Source organism: Limanda limanda, chromosome 12 (assembly GCF_963576545.1).
Source record: "Limanda limanda chromosome 12, fLimLim1.1, whole genome shotgun sequence".
NCBI classification, from domain to species: domain Eukaryota; kingdom Metazoa; phylum Chordata; class Actinopteri; order Pleuronectiformes; family Pleuronectidae; genus Limanda; species Limanda limanda.
Window position 1 is genome coordinate 17,948,945 of NC_083647.1, and position 22,179 is coordinate 17,971,123.

The following is a 22,179-nucleotide window of genomic DNA, read 5'->3' on the forward strand; positions in this document are numbered from 1 at the left end:
AGCCACGCGGAGCGGCTTCCCATGGAAGCATGTTGCCCCAGGAAACAGCTGGACAAGGCTTTGAAATCACGGATTTCGTTCAATGATTTCAAGGGAACGGCGGACCAGTTGCGACGTAATGTTTTCAGCGGCGCTGATGTTGGGGTTAATTTACCATCAAACAGCGTCGGAGGATTGCACACACAGCGTCATTACCTGTATGTCTGATTCTGCGGTCAGAGGAGAAGTGGCTGCAGCCGTTTGGCCCTCAGCTGCATGAGGAGGAGGAGGAGGAGAGGAGGGGCGGGGGCTTGTGAGCGGCGCGGAGCATGTCGGGGCGAAATTCTCACAAGAACTCAAATAAATGCCCCGTCAGATATCAAACACATTTGTGGGGAATTGATGACAGAGAAAGTAATTGTCATTCTTAAATTGGGCTCCAGCAGAAGGGGCACTTTTCTCATCCAGGGCAAAAGGGCAGGTGCTTGAGCACCACTAGGGGTCTATCTGTGCTCCTGCCTGTGAAGAACAAATACAGGTCAAGACTGCAGCCCGAGGCTGATATGACCCTCTGCCTGACAACCTCCATCCGTCCATGGTTAGATAAGTTGTGTGCTACTCATCAGGGTCAGACATCTCACTAATGGAGTATGTGAGCCATCCACAGATGGCTTGAGGATTCAATGTCCCTTCTGCATGCATGTTATATGAACCTGTGTATTATTTGAATAGCGTATTATTAAATGCGAAATAACAGGGTAGCTTTGTTTATACATGGCACTAGGCCCAGTTTAATATAAAACACAGTTTTATACAATATATATAGTATGGTGTTATATTAAAGGGACATATATCAAGAAAATAATATGTGCCTACAGAGGCAGGTTCACATCCCGTAAGGCTCTCTGGTAAAAGTAAGTTTGGAGAAGGGACTTAAAAGATGACACTGGCTGTATCCAAATTCAGGGGCAGCATCCTTCAGAGGCTGCATTTAAAGGCCATTGGTGCCAAATGCTCCTTCAAATGCTGCTGGTAAATGCGTCATTTCTAAGTAACAGAGGATCCAAGCGGGTGGATCCTCTCTGGGGCCGATGCAATGCAGTGAAAAGCAGCTGGCAGATATGAAATCCACTGTATCCTTATTTCGGCAAGTGCTCACAGAGGTTCATGAACCAAGTCTGCAGAAGGATGCGGGCCTGAATTGAGAAACAGCTACTGACTTTGACAGCCTAATTTTCTTCTGGCAAGTCGCTCCAGAGCTTCGGGGCCCTTGTCCCCTTTTAGTTGCCAACCTGCTCTCTACAATAGTGAGTAGACATCGGCCCTCTGCCCATTAAAAAGGTGAAAGCTCAGTGTCGTTCTTTCCTTATTCAAATGTTTTTTATATGTCCAGCTGGTGAGAATGTGCATTCACTCAGCCTGTTTATCCAATCTGTCGACCCTCCACCTCGGAGCTCAGCAGCCTGGCTCTCCTCAGCATCTTCATGGCGCTGGTCAATAGTTCATCTGAGAAGTCCCACAGTCGGGTGTCTACACGGAGTTGCTCCAGCTGTGATTTTGGGTACGTCATTCGGCAGTTGACGATCAGACAAACTTCCATCGGAACCATGAACTCTTCCTTGAATTGCTTGAGCACTTCGTGTACCGAGGTCTGCTCCACCGCCCTGTGATCCACACACAGTCAATTAGACATTCAGTAAGGTGTTTATGCTCAATATCAATAATACATTTCAACAGCTTCTTTTAAAATATCTCTTGCTTTTTGAGCCACATTCAGCTACATTATTATACATGAGCTTTGAGGACATGGAAATATCGTTTCTCCTGCAATTTCAAGAAAGCTGATTTCAGACATGAACTGAACTATTGACACATTCCTTTTTTTCCCGGACAAATTCCAGAACTTTTCTTGCCAACCCCCTGTTAAAATGTGGGAAGATGTTAGAGTGAGCCCATGTGAGAATACGACAGGGAACATTCTGACAATTCATACTGAGTGAGTTAATGCTGACGTGATGACGTTGATGATGCTGATAACACATAGCAGACCCAAAACTAAAATTACAAAAAGATTAAAAATATCTCAGGATGAAAAAGAGATATCATACACAAAGGAGACGCCGACAAAGATGTTCACTTCGTAAGACAGTGAGATTCGGGAGTTTTGGGCGATAACGTTGCTGTCTGCAGCAAAATGTATACATTATGTCCTGCCTTCTTTTATGCTCTACCCAGACTCCCCCCCTCGCCTGGATGTTCTCTACATTGTCCTGTTGTTAACGTCTCTGACCCGGACAAACTCCTGTTGCATTCTTCATATTTGAAAGAGAAGATCATGTTTAAAAAACAGCTCAGCCTTCTGACAAGTTCTCCTACCTTGGCCTAACTATCAACTTGTTGGGTAGGTATTTGGTTCTGTTCGGCTCCTCCCTGTAGATGTGCTCCATAATATTAAAGCCTGGCACCCCTCTCCATTGAGGCAGTGGACCTGATTTTTCTCCCTCAAAGGGTTTCTTGGGAAAGAAATGGTTCTCTATGATGAACACCCCAGCCTGCAGAGCATAGGTTCAGGTTTGACAGATGTGGCATGAAATGAAATAATTCGAAAACAAATGAGTGTTAATTGCAAGAAATGTGTAAATGTTATACATGAGTTATTCCTAAATACAGAGGAAAAATATCCTACATTTGGATGCTGTTCTTGGAGCATGTTCATCATAGACATCAGGTTGTCGTGTTGGTAAGGCATTATAATCTCATCAATGTCGTTCAGCAAGACGTAGCGTGAGCGCTCCATGGATCTGTAAATGCACTCATTGAGCGTGGCTAACTGGCCAAAGTAGTGCACGTCCCCTCCGTGCTTTGAGAAGAGCCAACCTGTAGATGGAATCAGATGTTGGTGGATGGGCCATTGAACTATCTCCAGGAAGCCGTCCTGGCTGTAGATCTGCAACAGACGATCGAGCTCTGGGCCACAGCTGGTGTTATAGATCACCACTCTACCCACTCCCAGCAACCTGAGGGCAAAAGTGATGCAAAGGTTCAAATAAATGGAGCGACGCCTGCTGCAATAAATGTTCGAATGTGAGTGACCTGAACTGAACCTGTTCAGTTCAGGTCACTCACGACTTTTACGGTCATGATCAATCTCGTAACTGGTTGGCCTGGTTCCACAAATTTTCTAATAAGCTTTTGGGATAATTTATTGAAAATGTACTTGTTGTAGAAATTCTATGAGCACTTTCAAACCACAGGGGAGCAAGAGTTAGAAATCTAAAATTGGGAGTGTTTCCTTTTAGAAAATATCCAAAAGCAGGTTCAGTGTCACAGTGATTTCTGCCTGTTCCTGATACAATAAGAGCTACAGCGTCGGCTGTTGACATGAGGTGTCAGTTCAAGTCTAATTATTAACACATTATGTCCTTTGTAACATTGTAGCTTATATTTCCCCTCATCTCTGCAAACTGTGCACACCAACCACATCTTTATAAACAAATCAAAAACCTGTTCTCTTTCTGTCCGTTCTTGTTCTTGTACATTCTCACTCCAGTCATTACTAAGGCTCAATCTTCAGACGTCCAAGTGACCAGATGGTGGCGCTGTAATGAAGGGCCCCAAGATTGAAATTTGAAAGTCAAATTGACTTGACTGAATTTGTCACACTAGTCCAGCTCCACATGCCCTACATAAAAACTGTATTTTTTACATCTCCTAAACCAATCACTACCATATTTCATATCATCATTTGACCAAGCTGATTAAAAGATGAAGGAAGCTTGTATCTCATTTTTAAAGATATTTCAAAGGATTCTGACAATACATGTCACAAGGTGTTAGCTGAACAGGAAATTGGCCCTAACTCATTAACAATTTCTCAAATGATCATAAATCTTGGTAGACATCACTGTGTCTTGAGTAGGATTAGTGGGCACCACAAATACCCCCCCATTTGTTTTCTTCTTTAATATAACAATAACAAATATAAATTATAACAGTAAAAACAGTACAATATTTTGAAGAGTTTGGAATCACATGTGCTATATAATATTTGAAATCCCACAATAGTGGGCGCCACCAGTTTCAAATATGTGCGTGAGTCTGGTACAAATTGTCCTATAATTAAATGAATGAATTGAACGAAAGCTGTGTCAGAAATCACCCACTAATTACTATGTAGTCCAGTGTGTGTTCGCCATTTTGTATATCTGTCCAAATGCTTAGTGAAATCATTCTGACACCGTTGTTGTTGTGAGTCATAATCCTGCGACAATGACTTCATTACCGGTGCAGGTAAAATGCACTGAGAATGTCTGAAATCGTTTCTTTCTTATGCTGAAACAATGATCCTGGATGGATGTTGTGTCGCTTGGAGCTTTATGTTTGTCCTATTGAGTTGCTTCCTTCTCTTGAGCCCAGGAGGATTTGATCTGAAATCTTTGCCTGCAGCCTTATTACAGCATACTGACAGGATGCCAAATGTGAGTGCACGAGTTGTAAACGCTGCAGTGATATTTAAGCCACCTGACGCTCCCTTCTCGACGAAAATCCCTGAAACAAACTGACGCCTTGCAGCGTTTGCAGTATTTTTTCTGACATTGTCAGGTGTTGTTTATTTCTGACCGAGTTTTGTGGCGTTTCTGCTGCACTGACCTGTACATCTCCAGGGCCTGGGCGAACTGAAGCACGTTGTTGTAGTCTCCAAACAGGTTCGAGATGCAGACTGTGAAGTTAAACTGCAGCTTTTCCTCCTCGTCCATGTTGGTCTTTCTGTTTCTTATCGGGAGCCAAATCTGTTTAGGTGCAATCCCACTCTCTGGCTGAGTCAGAAGAGTGACATGTGTCGCGTTGCAGTTTTCAGGAATCGGACACATGACATCTGTTGTGTCGAAGGGAAATCCAAATTTGTTTGAATGTTGTGAAATGTTTGCTGGAGTTGGGATTGACAAGAAACCTTCACAGCAGAAGCGACAGTGAAGGGGTTGGATGGAGTCATTCCTGAAGATGCCAATGATGCGTATATCAAAGCCTTTCACCCTCTGGTCCATGAAGGCCGACACCAGTAGGTGCTTGGTGTCGTTGAGGGGGGTGATGGTCTGATCAGAGACATGAAAGGGACACGTTTTGCTCAGTCTGTAGGGTCCTGGATTTGACCTATACGTCATGGGCGGTTTCACAATGAGGATGCAGAGGAAGATGAAGGTACAAATGAAGAGGAGGAAAAACTTCCATTTGAAATATTTGAACTTGTCCATTGGAACCTCTGATGGGATTAGAAACCACATTTAGAAAGTTTAACTTTGACCAAACTGCAAAGAATTATTGAATTGAATCACATGTCCTATAAGAAAAGTAATCACCTGCAGGCATCTCAGCCACCCATAACACTGTGGATTGTCTCCTTCCTGAAACTGTTGTTCTCAACTGGCTCCTCTGGATCTGAGCACTGTATTGATTGCTGCTGTCAGTTATGTTTTTAAATATTGTATTTATTATATCTATATGAATGGGATAGATTATAAAGTGAATTTCCCTTTTGGGATTGATTCAGTTTTCTGAATCCGAACAAATCAATCGACAAACAAACAGACACAGGTTAATGACACAAGTTGGTGAAGTTAATAAATAATCCCCAAATACGTTTTCCTTATCAGCTTAATATCTCTGCCTACCTAGAGTCCATGCCGGATGTACTTTCTGATTAGACCTCTCCTCAGGACTATATGGGTGTGTCCACTAGTCGACCTGTTATCGTTCATTTCACTTTGATAATACGATCTTGTTTGTTTTGTATCTTGAAAGCTTTCCATCATACAGAAGTTCCACCCATTTTCATCATGACAATATTTGAGAGTAAATAAAACCCCTGTGTAAGTATAGAGACTTTAAAAGATCATTAGTCAGTTTTGGCTGAATTAAAATGATACTGTGTGTTACTGCAGCCAAAATGTCATACAAGGGTAAAAGAGGACTTTCACAATGTTTAGCTTGTAATTAAAAAGAGAATTAAAATCAGAGGATCTGAAACAGGATGCAGTAGATTCAAACCAGTGGAACATGAAGAGCTGACTTGAAGTTAGACGCTAAAAACGTATTTTTTAAGCAAAGTCAAATAAATATTTTGTATATATACTGTCAATTCATTAGGAATAACACATGTTATCTCATAAAGAAGGAAAAACCTTTAGTGGAATTTAATGAATAAGTCCTGTAAAAACATAGTAGCGGATTTTCCCATATAATCATTTTAAAAAGAATAAAATCTGAGACCTTTTTCCCTCCAGTGAATATCATCCTCAAAAAATCCTGTGACTTACCGAAAGCTGAGGTGATTCTGAGAGAAGTGGACAGAGATGCCAGTCAAATGCAGCCTCTGTAGTTAATATTAAAGCCGTGCTTTTCTACAGAATAGGGAGGGCGTTACTGGTTTAATCTCCAGAGTGGAGCAAATTGCACACATCTCACAACTGTCAGTGTTATCACTTACCATATGCCAGTGGAAAAAATAAAGCATAAAAACCCATATGTTTTATTAATATACTCTACTATCTGTTCTAAAATTATTAAAGTAAAGTATTAAAATGTTGAGTATTTTACATATTACTTTACATATAGTTATTTTCTTCAAGTCAACTTTACAGGACATAGATTGAAATGCTGTCCCTCTCTAACCCCTGGTTTATTCATAAACTGTAAGTAGACAGAACATGTAAATATGCAACATATTAGTTACTCAGTACATAGTAAAACATAGTATGCACTAAAGAGGCACACGGTGGATAGGACGAGAGATGTGCAAACCACAATAGTGCAAAAACACTTCCTAGAAAATCATACAATGTAGTAACTAGCAGTTAAAGATATAACAGTACACTCTAAATACTAATACCTTGTCTTAACAAAGAAAATTAACATTATCAGTTTGCGTTGATCTTTTTTGAGTCACGGTAACTTACTAAGAAATGACCTTCAAACAACAACCAACATTGAGTAAGGGTCAATGAGCTTTTCCTCTGCAATGAAAGGTATTTTTAATTTCTACTTACTTAAGAATTGTTACAATAAACACAAACGTTTAAGTTGGATTACTGCTTAAAATTAAGTTGTTCCAACTACTTTTTCCACGAAGCTGAGGTTGGCAGATGCATTTGCATTACAATTGGATGAATAAACAGATGTGTCAAAGGACGCCCAGCTTCTGGCGTTTGTGCGCTTAGGACATTTAGTAGAATTTTTGTATTATAAGCGGCTTCCTGAATGCACAACTAGTTCTGAAATCTTCAAAGTGATTGATGTTTTTTTCAGAGAATATTCCATTCCATGGGCCAAATGTATTGTGCTGTGCACCGATGGTGCAAGAGCCATGGCTAGTTAAAAAAAAAAGTGGACTAATCGCACTTGTAAGGGATGTGGCTCAGCAAGTGATTTGGACGCAGTGCTGGCTACACAGGGAGTCACTTGTTGCCAAAGACATGAGCGCTGAATTGTCAGATGTCATGGATTCGGTCGTGAAAGTTGTCAAAATTGTCAAGAAGAGTGCTTTGCAAACGCTTCTCTTCTCTAATCTCTGTGCTGCTGAGGGATAAGAAAACACCGGCTACTGTACCATTCTGAGGTTCGATGGCTTTCACGTGGAGCAGTGTTTTTCCATTGTGTTGGAATTACGCACGTCTATTCGGGAGGTTTCACTCTAAAAGTGCACAGAGCTAGCTGCTCTTTTCAGTGGCGATGTCTGGATCAACAAACCTGCATATCTTGCTGAATTGTGAGCTGAGCTGAACAAACTTAACAGTTCTATGCAAGGTCGCAATACACATGCCATTCAGCTGTATGACAGAATGGCTTTCTCAAAAAAATCGGAGGGAACTCGTCGGGGAGGGAATGTTTTTTCTGTTTCCATCAGTTGATGAGCTGGGAGATTCTGCTGTGCTCTCCCTTAACACGCGCAATTCTTGGGCACTTGGAGGCCCTCAAGGGACAGTTTAGGAACTACTTTTCTGAGGCTGACTCCTGGCGCAGGGACAAGACATGGATACTGTTTCCATTCAGAGACAACTCAGCAGACGGCAAACACCTGACAGTGACAGGAGGATAAGCTCATCGTACTATCCACTATAAGCTCAGAAACCTATATGAAACTAAACTGCTCACCCAGTTCTGGATCTCTTACCAGAGAGACTTTCGACAATTGGCAGCAAAAGCTATGATAAGCCTTTAGCCCTTTACATTAATATATATTTGCGAAAGTGGATTTTCCTCACTCACCCACCTGAAGAACAAATACAGGTCAAGACTGATATGACCCTCTCCCTCCATCCGTCCATGGTTAGATAAGTTGTGTGCTACTCATCAGGGTCAGACATCTCACTAACGTGGGAGTATGTGAGCCATCCACAGATGGCTTGGGGATTCACTCTCCCTTCTGCATGCATGTTATATTAACCGGTGTATTATTTGAATAGCTTATTTTTGAATGCACAATAACAGGGTAGCTACGTTTATACATGGCACTAGGCCCAGTTTAATATAAAACACAGTTTTATACAAAATATATAGTAGGGTGTTATATTAAAAGGACATATATCAAGAAAGTAATATGTGCCTACAGAGGCAGGTGCACAATCACGTAACGCTCTCTGGTAAAAGTACGTTTGAAGAAGGGACTTAAAAGATGACACTGGCTGTATCCAAATTCAGGGGCAGCATCCTTCAGAGGCTGCATTTAAAGACCATTGGCGCCAAATGCTCCTTCAAATGCTGCTGGTAAATGCGTAATTTCTAAGTAACAGAGGATCCAAGCGGGTGGATCCTCTCTGGGGCCGATGCAATGCAGTGAAAAGCAGCTGGCAGATATGAAATCCACTGTTTCCTTATTTCAGCAAGTGCTCACAGAGGTTCATGAACCAAGTCTGCTGAAGGATGCGGGCCTGAATTGAGACACAGCTACTGACTTTGACAGCCTAATTTCCTCTGGCAAGTCGCTCCAGAGCTTCGGGGCCCAATAGTGAGTAGACATCGGCCCTCTGCCCATTAAAAAGGTGAAAGCTCAGTGTCATTCTTTCCTTATTCAAATGTTTTTAATATGTCCAGCTGGTGAGAATGTGCATTCACTCAGCCTGTTTATCCAATCTGTCGACCCTCCACCTCGGAGCTCAGCAGCCCGGCTCTCCTCAGCATCTTCATGGCGCTGGTCAATAGTTCATCTGAGAAGTCCCACAATCGGGTGTCTACACGGAGTTGCTCCAGCTGTGATTTTGGGTACGTCATTCGGCAGTTGACGATCCGACAAACTTCCATCGGAACCTTGAACGTTTCGTTGAATTGCTTGAGCACTTCGTGTACCGAGGTCTGCTCCACCGCCCTGTGATCCACACACAGTCAATTAGACATTCAGTATGGTGTTTATGCTCATTATCATTAATACATTTCAACAGCTTCTTTTAAAATATCTGTAGCTTTTTGAGCCACATTCAGCTACATTATTATACATGAGCTTTGAGGACATGGAAATATAATTTCTCCTGCAATTTCAAGAAAGCTGCTTTCAGACATGAACTGAACTATAGACACATTCCTTTTTTTCCCGGACAATTTCCAGAACTTTTCTTGCCAACCCCCTGTTAAAATGTGGGAAGATGTTAGAGTGAGCCCATGTGAGAATACGACAGGGAACATTCTGACAATTCATAGTGAGTGAGTTAATGCTGACGTGATGACGTTGATGATGCTGATAACACACAGCAGACACAAAACTAAAATTACAAAAAGAATAAAAATATCTCAGGATGAAAAAGAGATATCATACAAAAGGAGATGCAGACAAAGATGTTCACTGAGTAAGACAGTGAGATTCGGGAGTTTTTGGCGATAACGTTGCTTTCTGCAGCAAAATGTATACGTTATGTCCTGCCTTCTTTTATGCTCTACCCAGGCTCCACCCCTTGCCTGGATGTTCTGTACATTGTCCTGTTGTGAACGTCTCTGACCCGGACAAACTCCTGTTGCATTCTTCATATGTGAAAGAGGAGATCATGTTTAAAAAACTGCTCAGCATTCTGACAAATTCTCCTACCTTGGCTTAACTATCAACTTGTTGGGTAGGTATTTGGTTCTGTCCGGCTCCTCCCTGTAGATGTGCTCCATAATATTAAAGCCTGGCACCCCTCTCCATTGAGGCAGTGGACCTGATTTGTCTCCCTCAAAGGGTTTCTTGGGAAAGAAATGGTTCTCTATGATGAACACCCCGGCCTGCAGAGCATAGGTTCAGGTTTGACAGATGTGGCATGAAATGAAATAATTCGAAAACAAATGAGCGCTAATTGCAAGAAATGTGTAAATGTTATACATGAGTTATTCCTAAATACAGAGGAAAGATATCCTACATTTGGATGCTGCTCTTGGAGCATGTTCATCATAGACATCAGGTTGTCGTGTTGGTAAGGCATTATAATCTCATCGATGTCGTTCAGCAAGACGTAGCGTGAGCGCTCCATGGATCTGTAAATGCACTCATTGAGCGTGGCTAACTGGCCAAAGTAGTGCACGTCCCCTCCGTGCTCTGAGAAGAGCCAACCTGTAGATGGAATCAGATGTTGGTGGATGGGCCATTGAACTATCTCCAGGAAGCCGTCCTGGCTGTAGACCTGCAACAGACGATCAAGCTCTGGGCCACAGCTGGTGTTATAGATCACCACTCTGCCCACTCCCAGCAACCTGAGGGCAAAAGTGATGCAAAGGTTCAAATAAATGGAGCGACGCCTGTTGCATTACATGTTCAAATGTGAGTGACCTCAGGACTTTTACGGTCATGATCAATCTCGTAACTGGTTGGCCTTGTTCCACAAATTTTCTAATAAGCATTTGGGATAATTAATTGAAAATTTACCTGTGGAACCTGAGGTGTTGTTAACATTTTATGAGCACTTTCAAACCACAGGGGAGCAAGAGTTAGAAATCTAAAATTGGGAGTGTTTCCTTTTAGAAAATTTCCAAAAGCAGGTTCAGTGTCACAGTGATTTCTGCCTGTTCCTGATACAGTAAGAGCTACAGCGTCGGCTGTTGAGATGAGGTGTCAGTTCAAGTCTAATTATAAACACATTATGTCCTTTGTAACATTGTAGCTTATATTTCCCCTTATCTCTGCAAACTGTGCACACCAACCACATCTTTATAAACAATTCAAAAACCTGTTTTCTTTCTGTCCATTCTCAGGCCAGTCATTACTAAGGCTCAATCTTCAGACGTCCAAATGACCAGAAGGGCCTCAAGATTGAAATTTGAAAGTCAAATTGACTTGACTGAATTGTTCATAAATCATAAATCTTGGTAGACATCACCGTGTGTGTGTGTTCGCCATTTTTTATATCTGTCCAAATGCTTAGTGTAATCATTCTGACACTGTTGTTGTTGTGAGTTATAATCCTGCGACAATGACTTCATTACTGGTTGTTGCAGGGATGGCCTGCCCCCTAGTGAAGTGTTGTTGTTGTATGACGTAGTACCCCTAGGGATTGTGGGTAAGGTACCTGTGCATTGTGGGTAGGGGGCTACATGTTGTGCGGGTTTCGAAAACTAACAGAACACCTAGAGTGATGAGTGTGGCTCCTGTTTACGGAGAGAAATAAAAAGAGTGGCGGTGATTGAAAGCTAAGAGCACGTCTCCTCGTCCCTAACAAACACGACCGGACGGCTAGTTACCGGCGAGACAACGAGCCTAGACAAACACTAACAGTGCGCTCCCAGCCGCGGCTACGGAGCCGAGATACTGCGCCGAAGAAAGGTAACACTGGGGGCTCGTCCGGGATGAAAAGAAAAGTTTGTAGCGGATTAGCGGAGGAGATGTCGGCACCCGGAGCTAATGCTAATGCTACGAGACCATACTCCAGCACGAATCCGTTTCTGGTGGACATCCAAGAGGCTGCCCGGGTTAGCGCGGACATCGCTAACCGGGAGAACGCTGGATGCGCGGGGGATGGCTACAGCACCAACCCCTTCGTGACGAGCATGGAGCTAACGTTAGCCGAGCATGGAGCTAACGTTAGCCGAGCATGGAGCTAACGTTAGCCGAGCATGGAGCTAACGTTAGCCGAGCATGGAGCTAACGTTAGCCGAGCATGGAGCTAACGTTAGCCGCACATGGAGCAGCAGACCACGGCGGCTGCACGCCACCACGGGCGCACTCAAACCCTTTCATCACGCCGACACACAAGCAAGTGCCCACAAGCAGTGAGTTTATGAGCGCTTTGCAGCGAAATTGTGACTGTTTAGAGAACACTGCATCCACTTCAGCATATGCATCGTGCTTTCAGCCGGCCGTGGCACCTTTCACCCCATGTATGCCCCAACATGCAACACAGCATTATGGAGGACAAGTTCAACCCAGCTCAGCGGCACACTGTGGAGCAGCACCGCGACAGAGCATGGAGTTTGACCGGTGTGAAGGTGGCCAGCCTGACAGGGGGGCTCTGCCTGAACCACCCAGCTGGCCAGCAGTGCAGCGTGGGAGTGTGAGTACATGGACACCAGGGATGATGATGACCGCTATGGGGGGAGAGAAAGAATTCCCACATTAAACCCAGGTCAGTTTGATGGGACAGGCTCATGGAAAGACTTCCTTTACCAGTTTGAAAGTTGTGCTAAAGCAAACCACTGGTCAGAAAAGACGATGGCTGTTCAGCTTAGATTCAACCTGACCGGCCCCGCAGGTGCCATCGTCCACAAGAACCCCAGATCTGCTCGGTGGAGTTATCAGAGGATTGTGAATGAGATTGAGGCAGCCTACGGGCTGTGCTCCGAATACGCTGCAGCCATCGGCATCGTACTGAGACAGAGAGTCAGAGGATCAAGCGAGCCCCTGCATATTCTGAGAGATGACATCCACGAGAAGGTTTCCATTGTATATGCTGACCGTAGAGAGTCAGAGCAGGACAGCATCAGTGTGGAGATCTTCATTAATGCCCTGCCTGATGCTGAGGTGGTTCAAAAGTTGCTGGAGGAGAAGTCCCCCACCATGGCAAGAGCCTATGAGATAGCCCACAGATGGGAAACCACCAGACGGGCAGCAAGAGCTTATGCAGCCGGGTCTTCGAAATGCCGCAGAACGAAGACCCAGGGCCGCTATGGCGCTTGAGAGCAACCGTGTTTCAGCCTTTAAAGAGACAGTGGGGGTTATTTGCCACAACTGTTCTGGGGTGGGGCATACACGGAGGAACTGCCCTTCTCCACGTAAGCCCAAACGATATGCAACCAGGGCCAGCACAGCTCCGGTTCATTACTCAGGTACAGTGGTCAGCTGCACCAAAGGCTCAGAAGACGAAATGAGTGTTCCAATACGGATATATGGACTTGAACTATGCGCTCTGCTAGACTCTGGTGCTCGGAGGAACCTACTGCCCCTTCGTCATTTCCATGCCTTCCCTCATGAATCCAGACCTCAAATCCAGCCATCCACCTTGCAAGCTCTGCAGGGCATCGGTCCTGAGGGTCTGAGAGTCCAAGGGGAAGTCAACCTGCCAGTGCGAGCCGGAGGCAGAGTTACAAACGTGAACTTTATTATAGCAGACACAGCTAATAACATGGAAGTTATCCTGGGGCACCCTTTCCTGCTTCAGGCACAGGCCCACTTGGATTATGGTCACAGAGAAATCACTCTCTTCGGTGAGAAGATACCTCGCTTCAAGTCCAGCCCACAGCCCGAGGTGCACGTTGTCAGAGTAGCGCGCACCACAATGTTGGCGTCTGGGTGTGAATATATAGTGCCGGGCACCGCCCGACTCCGTCATTCAGCAGCTGGAGAAATCATGTTGACCCCAACCAAAGGTTTCATAAAGAGGCACGGTGTCCTGGCGGCCCGCGTCGTTGTTAAGACCCAGCAACGCACTAACATCCCCATCAGAGTCTATAATCCTGGACCTGCGCCTATCAGCCTGAAGAGAGGGACAGTTGCCGGGGTTCTCCAGCCAGCAGAGGTGTGGGGGAAGTTGGATCTTCAACCTACTGAGGCCCGAGCGGCACCTGCGCCCACTGACCTGCCAGACATCACAGCTGCAGTCGCCATGGTGATTCCGACAGAGCAACCTCTAGTGGGGGTAGAGGACACCTGCAGTGAGGACCTGTTACATCCCAGCTGTGCTGCAAAAGCTCGCCCAAAGAAAACACCTAAGGTCGCCATGGGCACGGTGCGAGTTGGTGCTCCCCTGGAGAAGGTTGCAGTCGATCTGATGGGGCCTTTAAATAAAAGAAAGTACGACAAAAACATCTGTCGAGTCCAACACAAAGTCGGAAATGCCGTCTGGCACCTGGTTAAAGGCACCAAAAGGGTTAAGGACAGGGTGCAGAAGCTTCGTCCCGCCCAGGAGGGTCCCTACTTCATCATGGGCGTACTGGACGACTTGATCTACAGGATTAAAAAGAGCCCCAGAGCCAAGGCCAAAGTAGTTCACCACGACAAGCTCAAACCCTATTATTCCAGGGCCCCACTGGACAATAGCTGGGTCTTCGACGACACAGACACCTGGGCACCTGTAGAGGTGGACCCCCCTCAGCCAGATCTCAACGCATCTGACACAGTCATCGGGCCCCTCAACCTGTGGGACACACCATCAGACACAGAGGATCCTGCTGTGGAGGCCCTCCGGAGCTCCAGTTCTTCGTCACCTGCTACGCCGGACATCAGCCTGTTTCCTGACCCCCTTTCTCAGTCACAGCTGGATGAGGCTGGGACTCAGCATCCGGTTAGGGGCGCAGCAACTGTCTCCCCTCTGCCTATTACCTCTGCCCGGAGGTCCCAGCGGCCCAGAGAACCACCAGCGAGGTTTGGTAGCTTGGTCGGTCACTGAAATGTGAACAGCCTTTAACCTGAGTCAGGGTGTAGGCGGATCGCTGCCCTACTCGGAGGAAAAAAAAAAAGAGTTCCTGAATTGTAAAATTCCATGTTGTAACCAAAAGTGTTCAATGAAAGTTGCCTCTTAATGTTTTGCACATTATTTATAGGCCTATTTTTGTAGTTATTTATTGTTGTCAAAGATTCCTTTGACTGTTCTATTGTTTTGAATTCGCTATACGATATGTCATAGTGAAGATCACAGTATGAGAGTAAACAACCGGAAAGAAGGTGGAATGGTATTATTTGTCACATTTGCAAGTTGAAGGTAACTGGATTGATTAATAGCATCACTATTTTCAGTATGTGTGTCACAGACATCTTTGTTGCATAAAAAAAGGATCTATGCAGTATGCTTCATGGACATTATATGGACATTACCTCCTGCTTTAAGCTGTTTCCACTTGGTAAAGATGCCTTCAAGGACTGTGGGAATTCAGGGCTTTTGTTATGGAGAATGTTTTTGTACCATTAATGTCTAATGCTTTCCCTTTATAATGCTGGAGTGATGTTAAGGGTTTAATCATCATCCAGGTGGGGGTAGTGTTGCAGGGATGGCCTGCCCCCTAGTGAAGTGTTGTTGTTGTATGACGTAGTACCCCTAGGGATTGTGGGTAAGGTACCTGTGCATTGTGGGTAGGGGGCTACATGTTGTGCGGGTTACGAAAACTAACAGAACACCTAGAGTGATGAGTGTGACTCTTGTGTACGGAGAGAAAAAAAAAAGAGTGGCGGTGATTGAAAGCTAAGAGCACGTCTCCTCGTCCCTAACTCACACGACCGGACGGCTAGTTACCGGCGAGACAACGAGCCTAGACGAACAATAACAGTGCGCTCCCAGCCACGGCTACGGAGCCGAGATACTGAGCCGAAGAAAGGTAACACGGTGCAGGTAAAATGCACTGAGTAGTGTCTGAAATCGTTTCTTTCTTATGCTGAAACAATGATACTGGATGGATGTTGTGTCGCTTGGAGCTTTATGTTTGTCCTATTGAGTTGCTTCCTTCTCTTCAGCCCATTTAAGCTGACGCTCCCTTCTCCACGAAAATCCCTGAAACAAACTGAAGCCTTCCAGCGTTTGCAGTATTTTTTGTGGCAGTGGCAGGTGTTGTTTATTTCTGACCGAGTTTTGTGGCGTTTCTGCTGCACTGACCTGTACATCTCCAGGGCCTGGGCGAACTGAAGCACGTTGTTGTAGTCTCCAAACAGGTTGGAGATGCAGACTGTGAAGTTAAACTGCAACTTTTCCTCCTCGTCCATGTTGGTCTTTCTGTTTCTTATCGGGAGCCAAATCTGTTTAGGTGCAATCCCACTCTCTGGCTGAGTCAGAAGAGTGACATGTGTAGCTTTGCAGTTTTCAGGAATTGGACACATGACATCTGTCGCGACGAAGGGAAATCCAAATCTGTTTGAATGTTGTAAAATGTTTGCTGGAGTTGTGATCGACAAGAAACCTTCACAGCAGAAGCGACAGTGAAGGGGTTGGATGGAGTCATTCCTGAAGATGCCAATGATGCGTATATCAAAGCCTTTCACCCTCTGGTCCATGAAGGCCGACACCAGTAGGTGCTTGGTGTTGTTGAGGGGGGTGATGGTCTGATCAGAGACATGAAAGGGACACGTTTTGCTCAGTCCGTGGGGTCCTGGATTTGACCTATCCGTCATGGGCAGTTTCACACTGAGGATGCAGAGCAAGATGAAGGTACAAATGAAGAGGAGGAACAACCTCCATTTGAAATTTTTGACCTTGTCCATTGGAACCTGTGGTGGGATTTGAAACCACAGTTAGAGAGTTTAACTTTGACCAAACTGCAAAGAATTCTTGAATTGAATTACATGTCCTATAAGAAGAGTAATCAACCTGCAGGCATCTCAGCCACCCATAACACTGTGTGTGTGTGTGTGTGGGGGGGGGGGTGTTGAGTCGGATTTTGAGCTGGACACCATTGTTTCTTATACTCTAAACATGTTGCACTTTGTTTAATATGCACACCTAACTTTTTTATTTTGATAAGGGGTTAAATAGATACTTTGATATCTTTTTGAGTTGCACTGCTGACTTAACTTATAAGCCCTCTTTTTTATTCATTTTTATCACGTTGGAGTTGCTAGTTTAAACCTACAGTTTTGCACTTTAATATTTGACCCTTTGTTTACATTTTGTTTTGTGCTGCATTATATGGTGACATACAGTTTTTTGTTATCAAAATAAAATTAACTGAATTGAAATGGTCAATTTGATTTTTTTGGAGGAAAATTAATCGTTTAGATTAATCGACTAATCGATAAAATGGAGAAAAGCCTGGCGGCCCGCCAGGCCTATACAGCACTGGGGGAAACCCTGCTGTGGATTGTCTCCTTCCTGAAACTGTTGTTCTCAACTGGCTCCTCTGGATCTGAGCACTGTATTGATTGCTGCTGTCAGTTATGTTTTTAAATATTGTATTTATTCTATTTACATGAATGGGATAGATTGTAAAATGAATTTCCCTTTTGGAGCTTCAGTCCATCCCATATGTACTTTCTGATTAGACCTCTCCTCAGGACTATGTGAGTGTGTCCACTAGTCGACCTGTTATCGTTCATTTCACTTTGATAATACGATCTTGTTTGTTTTGTATCTTGAAAGCTTTCCATCATACAGAAGTTCCACCCATTTTCAACATGACTGTTTGAGAGTAAATAAAACCCCTGTGTAAGTAAAGAGGCTTTAAAAGATCATGAGTTAGTTTTGGCTGAATTAAAATGATACTGTGTGTTACTGCAGCCAAAATGTCATACAAGGGTAAAAGAGGACTTTCACAATGTTTAGCTTGTAATTAAAAAGAGAATTAAAATCAGAGGATCTGAAACAGGATGCAGTAGATTCAAACCAGTGGAACATGAAGAGCTGACTTGAAGCTAGACACTAAAGACTTGTTGATTTTTTATATATACTTTCAATTCATTAAGCATAACACATGTTATCTCATAAAGAAGGAAAAAACCTTGAGAAGAATTTGATTGATTAGTCCTGTAAATACAGAGTAGCAGCAGATTTTCCCATTTCATCATTTTAAAAAGAAAAAAATCAGAGACCTTTTTCCTTCCAGTGAATATCATCCTCAAAAAATCCTGTGACTTACCGAAAGCTGAGGTGATTCTGAGAGAAGTGGACAGAGATGCACAGTCAAATGCAGCCTCTGTAGGTTAATTACAAAGCTGAGCTTTTCTATAGTATCGGGGGGAGGGGGGGGGACTTTGCTCCAGGGTGGAGCAAAGTGCATACATGTCACATACCATATGCCAGTGGAAAAAATAGAGTAAAACAACCCCTATGTTTTATTAATACTCTACTATCTGTTCTAAAATTATTAAAGTAAAGTATTAAAATGTTGAGTATTTTACATATTACTTTACATATAGTTATTTCCTTCAAGTCAACTTTACAGGACATCGATTGAAATGCTGTCCCTCTCTAACCCCTGGTTTATTCATAAACTGTAAGTAGACAGAACATGTAAATATGCAACATATTAGTTACTCAGTACATAGTAAAACATAGTATGAACTTAAGAGGCCCACGGTGGATAGGACGAGAGAAGTGCAAACCGCAATAGTGCAAAAACACTTCCTGGAAAATCATACTATGTAGTAAATAGCAGTTAAAGATATAACAGTCCACTCTAAATACTAATACCTTGTCTCAACGAAGAAAATTAACTCAACAGTTTGCGTTGATCTTTTTTGAGTCACGGTAACTTATTAAGAAATTTCCTTCAAACAACATTGAGTAAGGTCAATGAGCTTTTCCTCTGCAATGTAAGGCATTTTTAATTTCTACTTCCTTAAGAATTGTTACAATAAACACAAACGTTTTAGTTAAATACTGCCTAAAATTAAGTTGTTCCAACTACTTTTTCCACATTATTGAAAGGATTTTTCCAATCTTTTTTTCTTAATTTTAATAATGATGAACAGAAGTTTTTAAGTTGACAACCATTTAAAAATTGTATTGCTCTAATTACATTTTCTTTGGCAGTTTCTATTTTTTTTAGGAGTTTTTGTTCTTGTAGCCTTGAAGAAATCATTAAATTCAAAGCAAAATTGTTTTGCAATTTTTTATTTGGATCTGCAGTCATGTACAAAACATATATACAAAAACATGTAAATGTAAGTGCCCGCAAAAAATATCCAAATAGTGTTTTGAGATTTGACACTTTGACACTGGTTTCAGTCCATGGAGATCAAGGAACAAGTTCTGAGACACAAAGAATATAGATTAAGTTCCTTTGGTTTCCTCAACCAGGACGGTGACTTCCTTGAGGTGAGATCCAGGGGTTAACTGCTGATCATCGACTATTGCACATTTAATCACATGCCTATCAAGGCTTACCTCAAACTCTTAGTCGTACAGGAAAGAAAATGAAAAGATACGTTACCATGTTCAAGATAATGAACTGGATGATTACTTCACACTTTTTACACTGTCACTCTTAGTGAATTCAGTTGATCAATAGAGACATTATATATTCTATTTAAAAAACCTTTTACAAACACACATACACAATAATTAAAATGGCATGAATAAATTGCATCAATAAACATGATAAAAATATTGTATCATGGTAAGATAACAGATGCTTATTTTTTTCTTTTATTATATAATTCAAACAGCATGTTATATGACCAAATCGGACCACTTAAAGGGGTAGGTGCTTGGTGTCGTTGAGGGGGGTGATGGTCTGATCAGAGACATGAAAGGGACACGTTTTGCTCAGTCCATAGGGTCCTTGATTTGACCTATACGTCATGGGTGTTTTCACACTGAGGATGCAGAGGAAGATGAAGGTACAAATGAAGAAGAGGAAAAACTTCCATCTGAAATATTTGACCTTGTCCATTCGAACCTGTGGTGGGATTAGAAACCACAGTTAGAGAGTTTAACTCTGACCAAACTGCAAAGAATTCTCCTGAAGAGGTGTGAATTATACACCCAATGTTGGTTTCTGTAAAAGTTAATGAAGGAAACAAGTATTGAATCACATGTCCAATAAGAATAGTAGTCAACCTGCAGGAGTTGACTACCACCCATAAGACTGTGGATTGACTCCTTCCTGAAACTGTTGTTGATAACTCTGGATCTGAGCACTGTATTGATTGCTGCTGTCAGTTATGTTTTTAAATATTCTATCTACATGAATGTAATGGATTTTAAGTGAATTTCCCTTTTGGGATTAATTCAGTCCTCTGAATCCGAACAAACCATTTGACAAACAAACAGACAGGTGGAAAAACTCCACCTGCTCGGCGAAAGGTAATAAATGTTCCCCAACACATTTTCCATTTCAGCTTAATATCTCTGCCTACCTACAGTCCATCCACAAGCCTACTTTCTGATTAGACCTTTCCTCAGGACTATGTGAGTGTGTCCACTAGTCCAGTGATTCACAACTGGTGGGACATGTTTTCAGTGGTTCGCAGGCCTTTGCCTGGAAAAAAAAGAATGAGTGTGAATAGGATCAGTTCATTTCACTTTGTTGGTTTTGTAAAATCGTAACTGTAGTTCCACCCATTTTCAACATGACAATGTTTGAGAGTAAATAAAACCTTGTGAGTATAGGAGCTTTAAAAGATCATGAGTCAGTGTTTGTGCAGGGGGGGGGGGGCGCACTGGTTTTATCTCCAGGGCGAAGCAAAGTGCACACATCTCACGACTGTCAATCTTATAAAAGTAAAGGTCACTTACCATATGCCAGTGGAAAAATGTAAGTAAGACAAACCCTATGTTTTATTTATATACTTTACTATCTGTTCTAAAAGTATTAACGTAAAGTATTAAAATGTTGACTATTTTACATATTGCTTTACATATAGATATTTCCTTCAAGTCAACTGTACAGGACATAGGCGGGATTGAAATGCTGTCTCTAAATATATGCTACATATTAGGTACTCAAAATGTAGAACATAGTAAAACATAGTATGCACTAAAGAGGCCTACAGTGGTTAGGATGAGAAGTGCAAACCGGAATAGTGCAAAAATACTTCCTGGAAAATCATACAATGCAGTAAATATGATGAGCAGCATTGAGAGTAAAAAAAGGCAAAATTACTACAAAAACTGAGAGGTGCATATTTGCATTGAAAGCATGTTGGGTAAAACATAGTAAGAACTAAAGGATTTATATAACCTATGTTATTTCCGTAATATTGTAAAAGCACGTTTAAAGGTTTTAGTGAAAAAAGTCAAACAGACTTCACTGGTTTCCTGAGTGTGACGGGACATATTATAAAGCACAGCATGTATGTCTGTGTGTATGTTACAGGATATCCAGCCATCAGGTCATCTTGTTATTCGGTCAGGAAGCTTCAAGTTTCCACACATCCAATGAGGAACAAGCTTCCTGAGCTTCTGCTCTAACTGACAGTTCTGCAGCTCAAATTAATCTTTAACCACTTATTACCTTGTTTTGTATTTAATGCTGTTTTTCACACTTTGTTGTGTGCCTCTGTGGAAGCACTTTGAACTGCCTTGTTTAATTGTCTCACAAATGTCGTTTTAATATCTTCCCAGTGTTTCATTATTCAGGTATTTCCACGCCTTTGTGAAGGTGGATAACAGAAGAAGTGTATGATTCATTGTTTTTATGTGACTGTCAATCTGACTATGTTAACGACCTGTCTCCCTGTGTCCTGCCCATTAAAACCAACACAGTCTCGTTCACTCGCTCAGCTCAATCATGTAGTCGACACCACACATCTACAGCGCAAGAAACAAGTCTCACGGTGGATTCCTGAGCAGATTACTTTCTCTAGAGTACAAAGACACTGTCCGTGCTGCCTGGTGGGCCTAATGTTCACGTTTTCAACCAGCTCCAATGACCCCAAGGCTTCCTCCCCCCAATCAACAAGCCTGACAGTTGACAAATCTTTTCTTTCAATCTTTCAAACGAAAATCAACGCCATCTACAGCAACCTGATCACCCCCCCACCCCCACCCACCCACCGCACCCTCTCCCCTTTTCATTCAGTCCCTGTCTCAATTCTCCCCTGTGTCCCCATTGAAGCTGCATACCTTGACGACAGGCATGACAAGCTCCACATGTGTCTTGGATTCCGTCCTTACTGTCTTCCAGCCATCCCCCCAGGCATGGTGAAATACTACCTCAGCTCTGGTTCAGTGGCCCCAAACCCTGACATCATCACAATCTTCTGGATTCACAGCACGGCATAGAAAGTGCTGCATTCTGGATGAGCTGCAGAGGTCAGATGGCACTAGAAGATAGACATGCTACGAGGGAGTTACAGAAGTCTAGCTGTAAGATGACCAGGGCCTGGAC

General features: G+C 43.0%; 2 protein-coding genes across 2 annotated transcripts; both read right to left on the bottom strand.

Moving 5' to 3' along the window:
* Nucleotides 1-858: 858 nt before the first annotated feature.
* LOC133015654 (beta-1,4-galactosyltransferase galt-1-like) lies at nt 859-5,417 on the bottom strand. The gene is made up of 5 exons (XM_061082898.1): nt 5,337-5,417; nt 4,630-5,239; nt 2,666-2,996; nt 2,356-2,531; nt 859-1,643 (listed from the first exon to the last, which is right to left on the bottom strand). Exons 1-5 carry the CDS (start codon nt 5,344-5,346, stop codon nt 1,403-1,405), a joined length of 1,368 nt encoding a protein of 455 aa, XP_060938881.1. The 5' UTR covers nt 5,347-5,417; the 3' UTR covers nt 859-1,402.
* Nucleotides 5,418-9,043: 3,626 nt separating this feature from the next.
* On the bottom strand, nt 9,044-16,529 carry LOC133015904 (beta-1,4-galactosyltransferase galt-1-like). The gene is made up of 4 exons (XM_061083194.1): nt 16,011-16,529; nt 10,359-10,689; nt 10,049-10,224; nt 9,044-9,337 (listed from the first exon to the last, which is right to left on the bottom strand). Exons 1-4 carry the CDS (start codon nt 16,520-16,522, stop codon nt 9,097-9,099), a joined length of 1,260 nt encoding a protein of 419 aa, XP_060939177.1. The 5' UTR covers nt 16,523-16,529; the 3' UTR covers nt 9,044-9,096.
* Between the last annotated feature and the right edge of the window lie 5,650 nt (nt 16,530-22,179).